The sequence below is a fragment of the Diceros bicornis genome, unplaced genomic scaffold, assembly GCF_020826845.1.
Source record: "Diceros bicornis minor isolate mBicDic1 unplaced genomic scaffold, mDicBic1.mat.cur scaffold_67_ctg1, whole genome shotgun sequence".
NCBI lineage: Eukaryota > Metazoa > Chordata > Mammalia > Perissodactyla > Rhinocerotidae > Diceros > Diceros bicornis.
Genome location: NW_026691553.1, coordinates 2,526,642 through 2,544,600, shown reverse-complemented (window position 1 = coordinate 2,544,600; position 17,959 = coordinate 2,526,642). Strand labels below are relative to the sequence as shown.

The window sequence follows — 17,959 nt, the reverse complement described above, 5'->3', positions numbered from 1 at the left end:
CACCCGAGTTACCTGGGTAGGGCACAAGGCCATTGGCATATATGGTTTCTAGGGCAGGGTGCCCGCCAGGGAAGGGCACGACGCCCGCGAAGCCGTTGGTGATGGGAGCCACGAGGCCAGGCACAGTGGCAGTGCCAAGCAGCGGGGGCGAGTGCAGTCCTGGAAGCGGAAGAGGGTCATGGGGCGCCTGGTCCTGGCCTGGCCCTACCCACCCATCATCGGGCCCCTGGAGGATTCTCACCAGAGGCAGGGGCGATGGGCGTGGCGGGCAGCCCGTTAAGGCTGACGGCGCCGATCTGCTGGATGTGGCAGGGTGAGAAGGCCACGCCGGGGCTCAGGTAGCTGCCCGAGGTGGACAGGACCGTTGTCTGCTGCTGCATGAGCTGGGGGTGGAGAGCAAGTCAGCATGCACAGCTGTGGTGACACCTGCCCTGAGATCATGGCCCGTGGGGGGAGGCATGGTCCTCTAGTAAGTAGGGGGAGTGAGGCTGGGGTCAGGGCTCAGTTGGGACTGGGTGCTCAGCCTGGGATCAGGGCTCAGTCAGGAATGTAGGCTCAGTCTGGGATCAGGGCTCAGTCAAGAATCAGGGTTCAGTCTGGGATCAGGGCTCACTTGAGAATCAGGACTCAGCCTTGGGATCAGGGGTCAGTCTGGGATCAGGGATCAGCCAACACTGAACTCAGCCAGGGTTTGGTCTCAGTTCAGAGTCAGCCTGGATTTGAAGGTTTAGCCACAGTTGGGGCTAATATAGATTTGGGGCACACCCAGGATCTGGGGCTCAGCCCAAGGTTGGGGCTTCATTTGAGATTGAAGTTCAGCCCACGATTGGGGCTCAGCCTGAATTTAGGGGCTCAGTCTGGGTTTGGGGGTTGAGCCTGGGGTCAAGTCAGGCCAGAACTGGCGCTCAGCCTGGGCTTGGGACTCAGTTCATGGTTGGGGGCTCAGCCGGGATTGGGGCTCAGGAAACAGCCTGGATTTGGGGGCTACAGCGAACATAGGACCCTGAGTTGGAGACTGGGCAAGAGACAGAGAGGTGGGCAAAGAGGCAGAAGAAAGGACGGAGAGGAGGGGAGACTGAGCCGGACCCCAGAGTGGTCCTGGGAGCCCTGCTGGAGACAGAAGCACGTCTGCGGGGTCACTCACAGCCTGGGCGTAGGCACTGTAGGGGCTGAAGGGCAGGGTGAGGGACGGCGTCAGGATGCCCAGCTGGCCCACCATCTGCTGCATGCGTCGCAGAGTTCGCTCTTTGTCCGTGTCGGCAAACTTGACCACCAGGCTGGAGGAGGCACCCTGCAGGGCGGCGGGCCGCGAGGGAAAGAAGGGGGCGGGTAGCCAGGACTCCGGGGTCCCTGGAACCACGCAGCTCGGGCCCCTTGGGCGAGGGGTGGAGGGATGAGTGGTGAGGGGTGTGGACCTGCCCACGAGCCCCCCACTCAGGCCCGGGCGCCACAGCCTGGAGATCGGCATTCTGGGTCTCGCACCTGATCGTGCGGCCCCCTGTGCGCACAGGTGGGTGTCCAGGCCCAGGGGGCTGTGTCTGGGTGCAGGGGAGGACCCTGACTCACAAACAGGTGGAGAATCCAACCGCTGGAGAGGAACACCGGGGGCCCGGAGGGAGGACCTTGTAACTGTCACCCACACCTGAGAACAGGTGAGACTCCAGGTGCAAAGGGGGAACAGCGGGGCACAGATGGAGGACCCCACAAGTGACACCTTGCACCTGAGAACGGGTGAGACTCCAGCCATCAGAGAGGTAGACATGCCCCTTCTGACGGAGCGCTCACTCTCTGCTCTGCCCACCACCCCTTCACTGGACGGCTCTGAGCAGGAGTAAGGCTGACGGTGTCCAGCTGAACGGTGCCCCTCCAGGACTAACACTGACGCCTGAGAACCCAGAGGGCAAGGGAGGGGAGGCTCGGAGACTGCCCTGCCCTTCGGACCCATTTTCGAGAACAATCGAGAGGGGAGAGTTGCTTCTCCGTGGCCCGTCTTCCCCGTGGCAGATGTGGACACTTATGTACAGTGATGGTGGCTCCTGGGGCCTCCTGCCTCGGGGCCAGGGCCACCCCAGCACCTGGAGGGTCCTCCCCACCTTCCAGCTGCTACAGACCCGCAAGCTTCCGGCTCTGGGCTTGCCCCCTGTGCATCCCCCACGCTGGCCCCAAGGGGACATCTCCAACCCACCTGGCCCCTTCCCTCCCCTGCTGACACCCTCCGTGGCTCCCTGTCACCCTGGGGGGAATATCCGGCTCCTCAGCCCCCAATCGCAGGCCCCTCAAGGCCATCTTCCCTGCTCCTTGGGGGCTACCCGTTCCCACCCAGGTCTCTGTGCTTGTCATTCCCCACCCGCACATGTCTCCCTGGGCCTGGCCAACCCAACTCACCCTCAGGTCTCACAGCCGGGGACACCCTCCTGTACACTCACACACATACTCTCATGCACATTCACACACACACACACACACACACCGTGCATGCTCACACTCTGCATACACACACACATATATGCACACTCACCATGCATGCTCACACACACACGCATTCTCGCCTTGCACGCTCACGCACCCTTGCACACACACACAGGCATACCACCCCCACAGACTCACACACTCACCCTCTGTGCTCACATACATGCATACACTCACAAAGGTGTACACACATACACACTCATCATGCATACACATGACGTGCACACGTGCATTCACACACATACACACTCACATGCACACAATCACGTGTATGCACGTAATCGCATACTCATGCACACACGTGCTCACTCGTCCATATGCACACACACACACTTGCTCTCACACACTTATGATTCACACACATGCACTTGTTCCCCTCACATCACCCAGGCATGCTCACACTCATACACATGTGCTCACACATATGTATAAACACACAGAGGCCCCCTCACTTGCATTTATACTCACACACATGCACTCACACACACTCAACACACTTGCATGATGCACTCTCACACAAATGCACTAGCACGTGCATGCACACATCCACACATATTTACACATACACCTCGTGTGCACACTAAACTCACCTACTGACAATCACACACTACACACACAGGCATGCATGCACACCCACACACTCTCTCAGGCACACTCACACACATGTACACACAAACACACACCCTGGCCCACACATGCAGCACACACATGCATCCACACACTGGCAGTACATCCACACACACCCCCACACTTGCACGCTCACACACATACACTCACACACATGCACAATCACACACTCACATGGATACACCCACCCACACCCCCATCAGGGACTGTAGCTCCTTTTCCCACTGTGCCCTCTCTGGGGAAGAGCCTGGGGCTTCCAGGCGGCTGGGATGGTGGGGACAGGCCCCCGGCCCCTCCCCTGTGCCCCCCACCACGGCCTGGGGAAGCTCCCACTCACCGGCATGGTCTGGCTGCCGTGCAGTGCGTGGATGGCCGCCTGAGCCTCCGTGTGCGAGGAGAACTTCACGAAGGCACAGCCTGCTTGGAGAGAAGGAGAAGGGGTGAGGGGGCAGGGGCCACAGGAGAGGAGCTGGGCGCCATGGACGGCCAGCCAGCCTCAGACACAGGCAGCCAGAAAGTCAGTTAGTGGGACACAGAGCCAACCAGCCATTTGTTCAGACAGACAGCTGAACAGTAAAGGATCAGACAGTGGGACAAGCACACAGCCAGGCAGCCATAGGGCTGCACAGTCAGCCAGTCGGTCATCCATTCAGTCACCAAGCCAGCTGTTTGTCAAACACTCAACCAAATGGCCAGCGTGAGATGGTGCACAGTCGGGGAGGCAGGTCCAGCCCATTAGAACAAGTGAAGGGGACAAGCTTCGAGAACACCCACCAGCCACCAACACCACGAGATCCAGGGTTGTAATCAGACATGCGGAATTCAGGTGACAAACCATCAGACACAGACGAGGAGAGAGACAGTCCTGAGGGCACATTCGGGCAGAGACACACTCAGACCCAGACGGATATGTGACCAGAGCTGGAGAGACCGGGAGATGCCGGGCAGGGCAGACCCAGCTGGCCTGTGACACAGGCAGAATCAGGTGGACAGCCAGACACATGAAGACCCAGACCCAAACAGCCCTTTGGACACTCAGGCAGTGAGAGTCAGGGACTAAGAGATGCAGGCAGAGTGATGCTCATCCCGCGTCGCATACAGTCAGTGGGCAGACAGGAAAACAAGTCATTGGAGACCATTAAACCATCATTCCGAGGGGGTGTAGCCGCATAGGAACGGGGGAGGAGACAGGCACATCCCGACGCAAACTGTCCCATGGACAGAGTCGGTGGACACAGGCAGCCCCAGAAAGACAGGGGCACACAGGAAGGACCAGATGGGACCAGACAGTCTCACCCCTCCCCTGCACGTGCAGTGAGTCCTGCCCTCCCATGTGCCCGACCCCACCCCAGGAGCCGGCCCCGCCCCACACGGGCCTGGTTCCGCCCCTAGGAGCCAATCTCACCCTCTCGTGTTCCAGGCCCCGCTTCCAGGAACCAGCACCACCCCGCTCCCTGCCAGCCCTGCCCTCCCAGTGCCCACCCCTACCCCAGCAAACCCCTCCCTGTGGACCAAGCCCTGCCCTAGGAGCCAGCCCCACCCTCCAGTACCCCACCTACTGCAGCAAGCCCCGCCCTGCAGACCAAGCCCCGCCTCCAGGAGCCAGCCTCACCCCTCCCCCGCCAGCCCCGCCCTCCCATGTGCCCGCGTCTACAGGCCAGGCCACGCCCCCAGGGGCAAGCCCCACCCAGCCAGTCCCACGCTCCCATGTGCTCGTCCCCGCCCCAGCAAGCCCCGCCCCCAGGAGCTAGCCCCTCCCACCCTGTCAGTCCCATGCTCCCATGTGCTCTTCCTGCCCCAGCAAGCCCCGCCCCCAGGAGCTAGCCCCTCCCACCCTGTCAGTCCCATGCTCCCATGTGCTCTTCCTGCCCCAGCAAGCCCCGCCCCCAGGAGCTAGCCCCTCCCACCCTGTCAGTCCCATGCTCCCATGTGCTCTTCCTGCCCCAGCAAGCCCCGCCCCCAGGAGCTAGCCCCTCCCACCCTGTCAGTCCCATGCTCCCATGTGCTCGTCCTGCCCCAGCAAGCCCCGCCCCCAGGAGCTAGCCCCGCCCCCTCAGTGCCCGGCCCCGCCCCATCCCCCAGGCTATCCCCGAGTGCCAGGCCCTGCCCCCACGCGCACAGCTGTGCCCCCGGAGCCAGCCCCTCCCCCCAGAGCCCCGCCCCCGCCTGTCACCTTTGCTGCTGCCGTCAGGCCCCCGGAGCACGGTGCACTCGTCGATGACCCCAAAGGGCTGGAACAGCCGCAGCACGTCCTCCTCCGACTGCTGCTTGTTCAGCATCCCCACAAACAGCTTCCGGTCCCCTGCGGGCGGAGACACCCCCTCAGCCGAGTCCCGGCCTCCGAGATTGCTCGGTCCCTCCAACTGAGAGTGGAGGCAGCAGGGCGCGGAGGGGGGGCCCCGCGCCGCGTGTGTGAGGGGGGACACGGCCACGCGCGTTCTCGGCCCCGGGTCTCTCCACCCTCCCACGGGCCCCGCACGGTCCCATCTCCGCGCCTTTGCTCGCGCGGGGCCCCGCCCGGAATGCCCTCCCTTCAGTCCTTCTGGGCGTTGCTCCACGGCTCCCACCCTCTGCGCAAAGATGGTCTCTCCCTCCTGTGCCCTCAAAGAGCCCACACAGGGTACCAGGGTTAGGAACTGCCTTGCCTGGCCTGGGTCCCTGTCTGTCTGTCTGTCTGTCATCTAGATTTTCCAGGCAGGGGGGAGCCCTGATGGCCCCTGCATCCTCACGGTGCCCACCTGACCTCGCCGGGGCTCAGGAGGGGCCAGGCAATCGATGTCCGTTGAATGAGTGAGGACGTGTGTGTGCACAGGACCAGGGGCCTGGGGAGCCCGGACCCTCATCTGGTGGGGTTGGGGCCCGGCTGGCAGCTGCCCCAGTCTAAGGCCAGGGCCCAGCCTGGGCCAGCCTCTCCGGTGTGAGACCCCAGAGCCCTGCCTCCTCGGGTAACTGCACTGCTCCCCTGTAATCAGGAACCTGACAGCCTCCTCTCCCAGGGATGCTGAGCAGGGTTACTATGGAAACCTGTTCTCTGGCAGCTGTCACTCATGGGGGTGGGAGGGAGGGAGAGACAGAAACAGAGAGACTGAGAGTCGGGGAGAGAGAGGTGGATGAGAGAGAGAGACAGGGAGAAACTGAGAGAGACAGAGACAGGCAAAGAGAGAGAGACAGAGAGGAGCAGAGAGAGAACCAGAGAGACAGAAGGAGAGAAAAAGATAAGGAGAGAGAAACAGAGATATGCAGGGAGAGGGAGAAAGAGAGAGAGAGAGAGAGAGGAGATAAAGAGAGGGAGACATGCAGACCCCACCTCCACACCGGCTGCCAGGTTGGAGAGAGTGAAAAGAGGCTCCCGGCCCACATGGGCTTTACCGGGCTCCTACACATACACAGGGGTCCTAACAGCCCTGCCCCACACACCACCCCCAAGGCTCGCTGCTCTCCCTTAGCCCCCAATCTACCCGAGATGGGGAGGGGGTGGGAAATCTGCAAGAATGACTTGCCTTGGACCTCCCTGGGGACAGCCAAGCATCCCCCCACGGGCACACCCCCCACCACGCAGTCCGGGGCCTCACAAACACCAGGCCCCAGCCTGCACACCCACACACCCAGCCTGGAACAGTCAAGCACACAGGCTCGAACATGCACGCCCACGCCCAGGCTGGGCTCGCAGACGTGCACACGGGTGGGCAGGCACCCCCACTGCACCAGCCGCAGAGACGCACATGCACAGGCCCACATCTGCACACGGGTGTGCCCAGGTATGCATGCTCACACACACATGCACGCACCTGCCCAGACGTGGAAGCGTGCACACACACACACAGCCCAGAAAGCCGTCCGCAGCCCTTCAGCCCATCCCCTGTGCATCTGGAGACCTCTGTGATTGCCCCTGAGAGGACTGGGGTGTTTCGAGCTCCAGGGGAAAGCAGCTGGACCACAGATCCCCGCTCCTGGGCCTGGGGCACCTCCCTGCTCTCTTGCCCCTCCCCCTGCCCCTCCCCCCATCAGGTGTGGGAGCAGGCAGGTGGCAGCTGCATCTCATTGCGCAGGGGCTCCCACCTGTCCCATCCCTCCGCCCACCCCAGCCTGGTGACCACGGACAGATGACAACTACCTCCGCGGCTTTCGCTGTCCGCAGGCTTCACCTGGATCGGCCGCGCCATCTGTGGAGAGAGGGGGGAGGGGCAGGTCAAGGTCGGCAGTGGGGGTAGCACAGCGGGGGCTCCGCCTGAACTCTGCCGGGCGGCTGCCCACCTCCCGAGCCTCAGCATCCCACCTCCCTCCGGCGGCAACAAACCAAACAACACATGGTCCCACCTCCAGTGCTTTGCTCATGCTGCCTGGAAAACTCTTACTTTGCCTTCAAAACCCCGTAACAATATCCCTTCCTCCAGGAAGCCTCCTTGCCTCCCCAAGTGTGACAGAGCATCTGCAAAGATGGCCCCACTCCTCCGGTCCCTGTGTGTGATGTGACTTTGCAGTTCCTCTCATCAAGAGCTGGAGCCTGTTTCCCCTTTTGCATCTGGACTTGGCCATATTACTTGCTCCGACCAATAGAATGTGCTGGAAGTGAGGCTGTGGGAGTTCCGAGACTGGCCTCAAGAGAACTCGCAGCTTCTACTCCTAGAACCGAGATGGCCAGGTGGACAAGCCCTGGCGAGCTCCTGGAGGGCTGGAGACCTCGTGCCCAGAGAGGCAGCACATGGGAGTGAGCCCGTCCTGTCCCAGCTGGCCTGGGTCAAGCCCCAGCTGCCTGCGGCTGCAGGAAGGACCCCAGGAGAGACCAGAAGAACCGCCTAGCTGAGCCCAGCCTGGGCTTACCAACCCACAGAACCGTGGACAGATGAAATGGTGAGGTTGGTTTGTTACTCAGCAGTAGCTGACTGATACACCAAGGCAGCTACCTGCAGTCATCTTGGGTGGGAGGACTGTCATACCTCAGTGGACCAGCCTGCCATCTGGACTCACTGTTCTGGACACTTCTGTCCCCCATCCCCGGCTGAAAATGATGTCAAATAAAAGAAATGGTCCCCTAACCCCTGCCCCCAAACTTAACCATTGGTGGGTATAAGCTCATGTGGGATGGGGCGGCATTTGCTTCTGCACTGGTCCTAGGACAGAATCCTCCTCCCAGCCTTGTGTTTCCGGTGAACTCCTATTCATCCTTCAAAACCCAGCTCAAAAGTCCCCACACAGACAATCCTGCCACCCCTCTGGGTTCCTTCCTCCCTCTGCCTCAGGGCAGGAAGTGTCTATGTCTTGCTCTGTGTCCCTCCAGAGAGGGGACCACAGCATCACCCACAGAGGCAGAGTACACGACAGAATTAGAGGAGCTTGCTGAAGCGAACTGACCAGAAGGAAGTGGCCAACACCCACCAGCATAGAAAGCCACCTAGTCCCTCCGCACCAGGCCTGGGGTTGGGACGAGTGTTGGTCCTAGACCCCCTCCCAGGTCAGACAATTTCGGAGTAGATCGCCACTGCCACTCAGAGAAGGGGCCCGAGAAATGTCAGCTTTCTAATCAAGGGGCAGCCGCCCAGCAAGCTCCAGAAAGGCAGGGTTTCACCCCGTTTTACAGATGTCAAAATCAAGTTATGCATTATATCCACCAAGGTCATGGACTTCAAATTTAGGGATCTTTCCATCCACTCCCATGAGTAGAGACCCCTCCCCAACTTTGAACCCCCCCAAATCCCCCTCCCCATCTCTCAGACCCTGTCCCGGCCCTGCGCCCCCTTCCCCTGGCTCCCACCCCAGGGAGATTCTCCGCCCACCAGCTTCCCTCTTCTCTGAGCCCCTCCCCCTTCTGATTCTCTCCCCCTGTCTGAGCATGTGTCCCGGACACATATGGGCCACCCCGATTTGAGCTCAGCCTTGGGAGCCCCAGAACCAGAGAGGCCTGTGTCTCCCCCACCCGGGGTCCCCAGTTATCCCAGTCCAACCTCCTTGCCACCCAGCCACATCCTCAGAGGGACCCTGACCACCTGGGAAAGGCCGGACCACGTCTCCCTCTCCCCACCACACACACACACACACACACAGACACCGGGCCCTCTCCACCTGGGTACCACACCTCGATAGCTGGAGACAGGAGGGGGGATTATTTCAACCCGATGGGACCAGGTTCTGGGCTGGGGGCAGACCGAGGTGGTGAAGGGAGGTGGGGGGAGGGGGCACCTGAGCTCCAGCCTCCTGCTCCCCTCACCCCTCCCACCCCGCCTCCGCTGGCCCTCACCTCCTCCCCCCCCACCCCAGCACCTTGGGCAGATGAGGATGAGGTTGCCATGGCAACGCTGATTCACCACACGGAAGCTGGCAATTGTTGTTGCCATGGAAACTGCCTCTTAGGGGCGAGCCCAGCTCCTGCCTCGCACAAAAGAGATATTTAAATATAATCTTCTAGAGATGGATGAGCCGAGGGAGGGAGCGAGGGAGGGGGGCCGTGAGGAGGGAACCTGCCCCCATCGCCGCACCCTCCGCCCCCACCCCATTCTCCGGGCCTGGGTACCTGCTCCCCATCTCCCCCGCCCGCTGTGGAGCCTGCGACCTACCGCCTCCTCCCGGGAGGCCCCTGCCCCTCCTGGGTCAGCTCGGCGCGGGGAGGGGGTCCTGGTCTGGCCCGGAGAAGCCAGGTGGGCTGCCCCCTCCTCTCCAGCCCCCCACTCGAAAGCCAGGCTCCGAGGCCCGGCCACCCCGCGGCCCCGCGGCCCGCCTTACCCACCGGCCTGGAGACGCGCGCCAGGCTGGCATCCACGTGCGGCCGCCGCCCGGCCGGCCCTGGGCGCACAGGCGCGCACACGCCGCACGCTCGGGCCCCGCGCCTCGCTCCCCGCGCCCAGCGCCCCGGCGATGCGCCCACCAGAGGCCGGGCCTGCCCGCGCTGCCCGCCGAGCCGGGAGGAGGCGTGCCGGGGGGAGCTGGGTCTCCCCGCACCCCACCCCGCCTGTCGCCCCTGCCCGCCCATCTGGCTCTGCCCACCTCCTTCCGGCTCCCTCTCTCCATCTGTCCCACCGAGGGTTCTGCAGTGTGCCCCCTCCCTCCTCCACCTTCTCTGGCTCCCCATCGCTGCAACCCTTCCCTGCCCCCTCCCTTCCTCTTCTCATTTATTCAACAACATTCCCAGTGTGCCCCATGCTGAGTAATTTTGCAACCCCCACTAGTCTGGTGGAGGGGGAGACCAAGGCAGACACAACTCCTGGACCCGTGGGGTCAGGGTTGAGGCAGAAGGAGGCATCAAGGGCTGGGAGAGCCAAGAGCCAAGAGCAGTGAAGAGCCAAAGGCTATCTTGGGGCTGCACTGAAGATGGATAATCTGTGGTGGGTTTTGACGTATGAGTAGGAGTTTGGAGGCGGGGAGACAGTTTCTCATGTTGGAGCAATACCTACATCCACTGACACATTTAATCTCCAAACAACTTTATGAGATGGAAACATGCCCACTTTATAGATGGGCAAACCAGAAAGGGAGAGGAGAAAGCCAGAAGCAGAGGCCCGATCTTCTGGTTTCCTCAGGGTCCTCTGAGGACCCAGCCATCCCTCCAGCCAAGGGTCCTGGGGGCTGGGGCTCTGGGAGTGTCTGTGTCTTTGGGGTGGACATACATTAAGTGGCTGAGATCCAGTCCTTCCTCTGCCCCCCAGCTTTTGCTGGGTGACTTCAACCAAGACATACACCACTGGACAAACAGGGTCCCTTATGTCTGACCTGTGTACATTACAGAGGGGGAAACTGAGGCTGCTGGGGGAGAGAATGCAGAAGTCTCTGGTGGTCATGCCGGGGCCTCAAAAATTCCCCTGGATTTGCAAGGTTGTGCCTTTAGAAGATGCAGGAGCCCAGGAGAGGCCCCAACTGCGTTGTTTCCGGAAGGAAGCAAGGGGGACCCCCACCTGAGCTGCCCAGGCTGCTATTCCAGCCTCCTCCTCTCCCACCCGGGCCCCAGCCCAGCCTCCATCAAACACCCAGACCAAGCGCCTCTCCTGCTCTCCACGCTGCCATGGCTCCCCACTGCCCTCGGGGGAGAGTGCTAGCTCCTCATCCTGGCGTTCGAGGCGCCCGCGCTGCTCAGCCCAGGCATTCCTCCCCGCTCCTCCCCCCACGGCCCTCTGCACCCCGTCGTCACCCCACGAGGCCCCCTCAAATGCCACCTCCCCCCGGAGCCTTCCCCTCGCTCTGCATCTGCCCCGATTGCTTTGCCCTGGCACTACCTCGATTCTGGCACACCCCCCATCACAATGCCGACCCTCTTTGGGGTGAGCTCCTGGGGGCAGCGCCCAGGGGCTCTGTGTCCCCCTCCCCGCCAAAGGCCCAGCACGGGGTCCACAAACGACAACCCAGACGAAAGGACCATCGTTTCCAGACTCCACGGAAAGCGAAACCCACGCCCTGTCCCTGTGGGCAGAGAGCGGGCTGGACATGTGCTGGGCACAGCGCCCGGCCGTGTCCACACCATCCCCATCTCACAGGGAGAAAGCAGGCTCGGAAAGACAACACAGCCAGCCCGGACTTCCGCGGCCTGACATCTGAGATCTTTCATTCATTCATTCATTCATTCATTCGGCATAGATTTGCTGAGATCCGGTTCTGTGCTCACTGCCTGGCATGGGTCACCTCACAGAATCTTCCAAACACTCCGGCAGCCGCATTTCACAGATGAGGAAACTGAGGCCCAGGGAGGTAAAATCATTAGACGTTCGGGACGTCGGGGCCCCTCGCCCATTCCCAGGTTGGGCTTGATGCTGAGCCACGTCCTGGGATGTGGGGGTGGCTCCTGCGAGGGGGCCGCCTCAGAGACCCCAGTGTGCACAAAAGGGCTTTTCTCAGGAGGGGTCTATGGGGGGGGGGACGCACAGCTGGACAGACCAACCCCTCTCTTTCCAGATGCTCAGATGAGCAGCAGGGCGGCCGGCAGATCTGGGGTGTCCCGTGCCCCCCAAGACCTTCCCGAAGAAAGTGACGGCATTGCCTCAAACGGCCCAGCCCCTCGCCCTCCGAGGGCCGGGCGCCGCCCCCGTGGCATCCGTCCCGTCTCTGGGAACCCCCTCCTGGGGTCTGACAGCCCGCAGAGAGCCCCCGCTGGAATTGGAGGCACCCGCCCCGCCTGGCTCCAGGGGCCCCCGGTCCATCCCGGGCTCTATTCTGGGATCCTGTTATTCAATTTAGGATCCTGTTCCAGAATGCTGAGATGTGATTAAACCACGTCCCCCACGGATGCTGCTGTGACACTCAGAGAGGGGACTGGAGAGGGGGTCGCTCTTGCTTCAGAAAGCAGCATTTGGGGGGGGGGGCTTGGCGGCGCCACGGTTGGGGCAGAAGTAGGGAGCCAGCAAATGATGGGGGTCACCCCCTCCTGGGTTTTAAAGAGATGAAAAGACACGAGTGTCCACTCCATCGTGTCGCCCCCAACACACACACCCACACAAACACACACACAGGGTTTTTTTCGGGAGAGGAGGGGACAGGAGAGATGGTGGCCATCTTGGTCTCCAGCAAGATCCAGCTCTGCCCCCCTAACTCGATGGCTGTGTCTGCAGTGTGGGCATGTGAGCCGGCTCGGGGGGCTTCTCCAGCACGGCGCGAACCTCGTGCGGCTGCTGCTCGATCTTCTGGCGGAGACGCCTGGGCAGGGGGTCTCAGGCGTCCCTGCTCAGATGCGGCTGACGCGAGGGGGACCTTCCGCCCCAGCAGCCCCTGTCTGCTCCTCGTGCAGTCTGCCAACTAGCCTCCAGCTCCTGTTCTGAAAGGCTGATTCCACTGCTGCAGGCGTCCTCGGGGGAGGGAGGCTCACCCCGAAAGTCAACCCCTTCGCTAATCAGGCGGGTGCTGGCTACAGAAGCCGAAGGTCAACGTACACAGAGATCAGAATCCTAAGGACACGCCCGATGGAAATGCCCCACGGGTCCACCAAAAACAAAACACCGACAAGGATCTCTATCCGTAACAGCAAAAACTGGAAACAACGCACATGTCCACCGACAGGAGAATGCATGAATAAAGTGTGTATTCGTCCCCGTGGAATACTACACAGCCATGAAAAAGGGCCAACCACTGATGCATGATGCTGAATCTCATCAGCATCAAGGGAGTGAAAAAAAAATGCAGATGGCAAAGACTATGTATGATATGATTCCATCCATATTAGATTAAAAGGAAAACAGGAAAAAGTCAGGTAATATTTTAGGGATGTGTCTATAATTGCTAAGACCATGAAGAAAAGCAGGGGTTACATAAAACTCAGGAGAGTGGCTCCTCCAACAGGACATGAGGGGCTCGGGCTTGGGGACATGGGACGGGGGTGTTTTTGGGGGTGCCAACTGCACAGTGATAACGGGGGCACTTGCTTTATAATTATTGGTGTTGTATGCACTTTTCTCTAAGTGTCTAGTATTTTTCATATCTTAAGAAATAATTTCTTAAAGCCAGGCTCCACTCCCAGAGAACGCTGCCCAGGCCTGGGGGTGGTCCCCACGGGCCCCTCCCTCCCCAGGGTCCAGCTCTGAGCCGTCTCCTTATTTATCAAATTTGTGCCCGCATGGCCAGGAGGGCAGGGGCCAGCTTGCAGGAAAACAAACCAGAGAAGCCAGAGGTCCCAGGCTTGCAGAGTGGGGTGGACAGAGCTGCTGTCCTCACCCTGGGGGGGACCTCGGATGAGTCCCTTCCTCTCTCTTAGCCACAGCCTCCTCCTCTGTCACATGGGGCTGGCACCTGGCTAACACGGTGGTTGGATGAATCTAGAACATTCTAGATCTGCACTGTCTAACACAGTAGGTGACCCCTGGATCTAGAACACTCTGGGTCTGTGCTGTCCAATATGATAGCTGATCTAGAACATTCTAGGTCTGTGCTGTCCAAAACAGTAGCTGGCTCCTAGTCTAGAACATTCTATGTCTGCATTGTTCAATATGGTAGCTGACCCCTGCTCTAGAACATTCTGGATTTGTGCTGTCCAACATGATAGCTGATCTAGAACATTCTAGGTCTGTGCTGTCCAAAACAGTAGCTGACTCCTAGTCTAGAACATTCCAGGTCTGCATTGTTCAATACGGTAGCTGACCCCTGCTCTAGAACATTCTAGTTCTGTGCTGTCCAATACAGTAGCTGCCCCTAGTCTAGAACATTCTAGATCTGTGCTAACACAGTAGCTGATCCTCCTTCTAGAACACTCCAGATTTTCACTGTCCAATATAGTAGCCACTAGCCACATATAGCGGTTTAAGTTTAAATTTAAATTTATTAAAATTAAATAACATTAAAAATTAAGGTCCTGACTCATCCTTGCCACACATTTCAAAGGCTCAGTAGCCACAGGGAGCTAGCGGCCACTGTACTGGACGCACAGACAGAACATTTCCACCATCGCAGAAAGTTCAATTGCACAGCGACAGTCTAGAATGGGGACTGGCAAACTACAGCCCGGTTCTGGCCCCCTGTCTGTTTCTGCAAATAAAATTTTATTGGCACACTGCCACGCCATTCATTTACGTGTTGTCTGTGGTTACGACAGAGGCCATATAGCTAACAGAGCCAAAAATATTTACTCTGATCCTTTAGAGAGAAAGTCGGTGGACCCTTAGTCTAGAACATTCTAGAACCATCCTGTCCAGTACGGTGGCCCTCAGCCACCTGTGGATCTTGAGTGCTCGAAACGTGGCTCGTGCGACTGAGGAACAAAATTTCAAATTCTGTTTAATTATAATTAATGTAAATCTAAACCTAAATCTAACAACCGACACCCGACGCCACTCTCAGAAAACCTTTAAGTATGTTGAGAACCACGGGGGTACGTGAATCTAGTTTTTCAACTGTCGGTTTTATAAAATGCAAATACAGATGGAACATTTCTGATAACAATTGAGTGTCCCAGTCAGGATGGACGGGGAGTGTATGACCCACAGGAGGGATTTTGGAAGACTTAGGATGAAAAAAGGAATGTGAACGATCTCATTACTAATTTTTATATTGCCTCTATTGTCTGCCTGTTGAAATGTTAAGATTTTGGAGATATTGGGTTAAAATGGAATACAGTATTAAAATTCATTAAAATTCACCTGTTTCTCTTTCCTTTTTAAGTGTTGCACCTAGAAAAATTTAAATGCTGTATGTGGCTTACATTTTTTTTTTTCTGTGAGGAAGATCAGCCCTGAGCTAACATCCGTGCCAATCCTCCTCTTTTTGCTGAGGAAGACCGGCCCTGAGCTAACATCTATTGCCAATCCTCCTCCTTTTTTTTCCCCCAAAGCCCCAGTAGATAGTTGGATGTCATAGCTGCACATCCTTCTAGTTGCTGTATGTGGGACGCGGCCTCAGCATGGCCGGAGAAGCAGTGCGTTGGTGCGCGCCCGGGATCCGAACCCGGGCCGCCAGTAGCGGAGCGCGCACACTTAACTGCTAAGCCACGCGGCTTGCGTTTTGTTTCTATTAGTCAGCACTGTTCTGGAACATTCACCAGCTCCTTATTCTCCTAACCAGGATTTCTGTGCCTCAGCACTGCTGATTGGGGCTGGATCATTCTTTCTCGTGGGGCCATCCTGGTCACTGTGGGGTGTTGAACAGCATCCCTGGCCTCTAGCCACTAGATGCCAGTGGCATCTTCGCTACCGCCAGACGCCAGACCCCCATCTCCATCTCCATCTGCCACAATCCTCTGCTTGAATGCGCCCTCCTCCAAGAAGCCACCCTGATTGCCCTCCACTTAGTCACCCACGCAGGTCACCTGACTCTCCCACGCAATGATGCCCCCAGTCACCCTTACATCCGGCTGTTCATTTTGGGGTCACCGCCTGTAGTGGGTTAAATGGTGGCCCCCCCTAAAAATACATCCAAGCCCTAAGGCCCAGGACCTGGGAATGGGACCTTATCTGGAAAAGGCGTCTCTACAGATGTAATTAAGTGACAGATCTTGAGATGAGGTCAGCCTGGGTTTAGGGTGAGCCCTAAACCCAACAACAGGCGTCCTTATACGAGAAAGGCAGAGGGAGACAGGACGGATGTAGACACAGAGGAGGATGCAGGGATGGGAGTGACGTGGCCACAAGCCAAGGATTGCCGGTGGCCCCCAGAAGCTGGGAGAGAATGGATTCTCCCCTAGAACCTCCAGAGGGAGTGTGGCCCTGCCGACACCTTGATTTCGGACTTGTGGCCTCCAGAACTGTGAGACTGTAAGTTTCTGTTGCTCTAAGGCCCCCAGTTTGTGGTACTTTCTTACGGTGGCCCCAGGACTCTAACACAGTCCCCTGATTCACTCCCACCCGGAATCCCCTATTCCCACCTCTGCGGTCCTTGCCAGAGGCGCTTGCCTGAACAACCACACCTCCTGGTCTCCCCACTGTCCCTCTGGCCCCCGACAGCCACCCCCTTGGAGCCTTCCCTGACCACCGTGTCTGACTAGGGCACCCCTCCTGCATCATTGCTCGGAAAATCACCCTACTTCTTATCTCAATGTTGTCCTCACCATCGGAAGTTATCTCAGTGTCTATTGGTTCATTTCTTGTCTTTACTCCATCCCTGTCCCTGCGGGACATCAGGGGCTCAGTAAATGTTTGTTGAATGAACCAATGGGTGCTGAGGACTCATCCCAGGTGGGGAGACTTGGCGGGATGCAGACACTCCAAGCCCAGAGTGGTCAGGGATGAGCAGAGGGAGGCGATGACAGGTGTCACTTGAAGGCAGGGTGGAGATTCTCCAGGTAGGAGGGCAGTTCCCCGTGAGTTCTTGGGCACAAGTGTGGGGGTTGATGTTCTTTTGGGGTCCTTAGAATCTGAGGAGTGAGGAGTTTCTAGGAACTAGGCACTGCCGGAGACTGAAATATAAGGGCTTAACGTCTCCAAAAATAGTATGCGCTTTGCACCCACACTTCTCGCAAGCCTCTCTCCAGCCTGGTCAGATGGAGACGGCGATGCCCATTGTGGAGATAAGGATGACTGAGACTCGAAGGAAAGACACCGTCCAGGGTCACACAGTTTGGGAGGGGTGGAGCTGGGGTTTGATCCCATGGGACCACAGAAGCAGGAGGAGGGGCGACACGTGGGGGAGAGGCTCTGGAGAGCAGGAGGTGGGGACTGCGGGCTATGGGGGCAGGGGCAGGGAGGAAGTGGCTGATGCCCGCAAGCTGAGGAGGGAAACAGGTTCAAAGGGGATGCTACAGCCAGTTTGAGCTCTGTGGGGTCTGGGGGATGTCTGGGGGAGTCACCAGGGGGCAGCTGGTCACAGAGCTGGTGATAGAAGTGTACGTAGCCCCTGGAAAATAGGAGGCACTCAATAAAAATTTGTTGGATGGATGGATGGGTGGGTGGGTGGGTGGGTGGGTGGATGGGTGGAGGGATGGGTGGGTGGAGAGATAGATGAGTGGGTGGGTGGATGGATGGATAGATGAGTGGGTGGGTGGGTGGATGGATGGATAGATGAGTGGGTGGGTGGGTGGCTGGTGGATGGAGGGATGGGTGGGTGAGTGAATGGGTGGAGGGATGGATGGGTGGATGGATGGGTGGAGGGATAGATGAGTGGGTGGGTGGGTGGGTGGTTGATGGAGGGATGGGTGGGTGAGTGGATGGGTGGTGGATGGATGGGTGGAGGGATAGATGAGTGGGTGGGTGGGTGGCTGGTGGATGGGGGGATGGGTGGGTGAGTGAATGGGTGGAGGGATGGATGGGTGGATGGATGGGTGGAGGGATAGATGAGTGGGTGGGTGGGTGGGTGGTGGATGGAGGGATGGGTGGGTGGGTGGATGGGTGGAGGGATGGATGGGTGGAGGGATGGGTGGAGGGATAGTTGAGTGGGTGGGCGGGTGGCTGGTGGGTGGAGGGATGGGTGGAGGGATGGGTGGGTGGATGGATGGGTGGAGGGATAGATGAGTGGGTGGGTGGGTGGCTGG

The 17,959-nt window shown here is 59.1% G+C and overlaps 1 protein-coding gene across 11 annotated transcripts in view; it reads right to left on the bottom strand.

Annotated features, from left to right (window-relative positions):
* Positions 1-17,959, bottom strand: part of CELF5 (CUGBP Elav-like family member 5) — a 50,163-nt gene that overhangs the window by 7,176 nt on the left and 25,028 nt on the right. For 8 of the 11 annotated variants that reach the window (XM_058537708.1, XM_058537711.1, XM_058537716.1 and 5 more), the window contains exons 3-8: positions 7,211-7,259; positions 5,270-5,398; positions 3,434-3,513; positions 1,145-1,291; positions 242-383; positions 13-159 (exon numbers count right to left, since the gene is read on the bottom strand). In XM_058537708.1, coding sequence (XP_058393691.1) covers positions 13-159; positions 242-383; positions 1,145-1,291; positions 3,434-3,513; positions 5,270-5,398; positions 7,211-7,259 — 694 coding nt within the window. Of the gene's footprint in view, positions 1-12; positions 160-241; positions 384-1,144; positions 1,292-3,433; positions 3,514-5,269; positions 5,418-6,723; positions 6,729-7,204; positions 7,260-17,959 lie in introns of all 11 variants that reach the window. The other 3 variants (XM_058537710.1, XM_058537713.1, XM_058537707.1) reach the window with 2 other exon arrangements.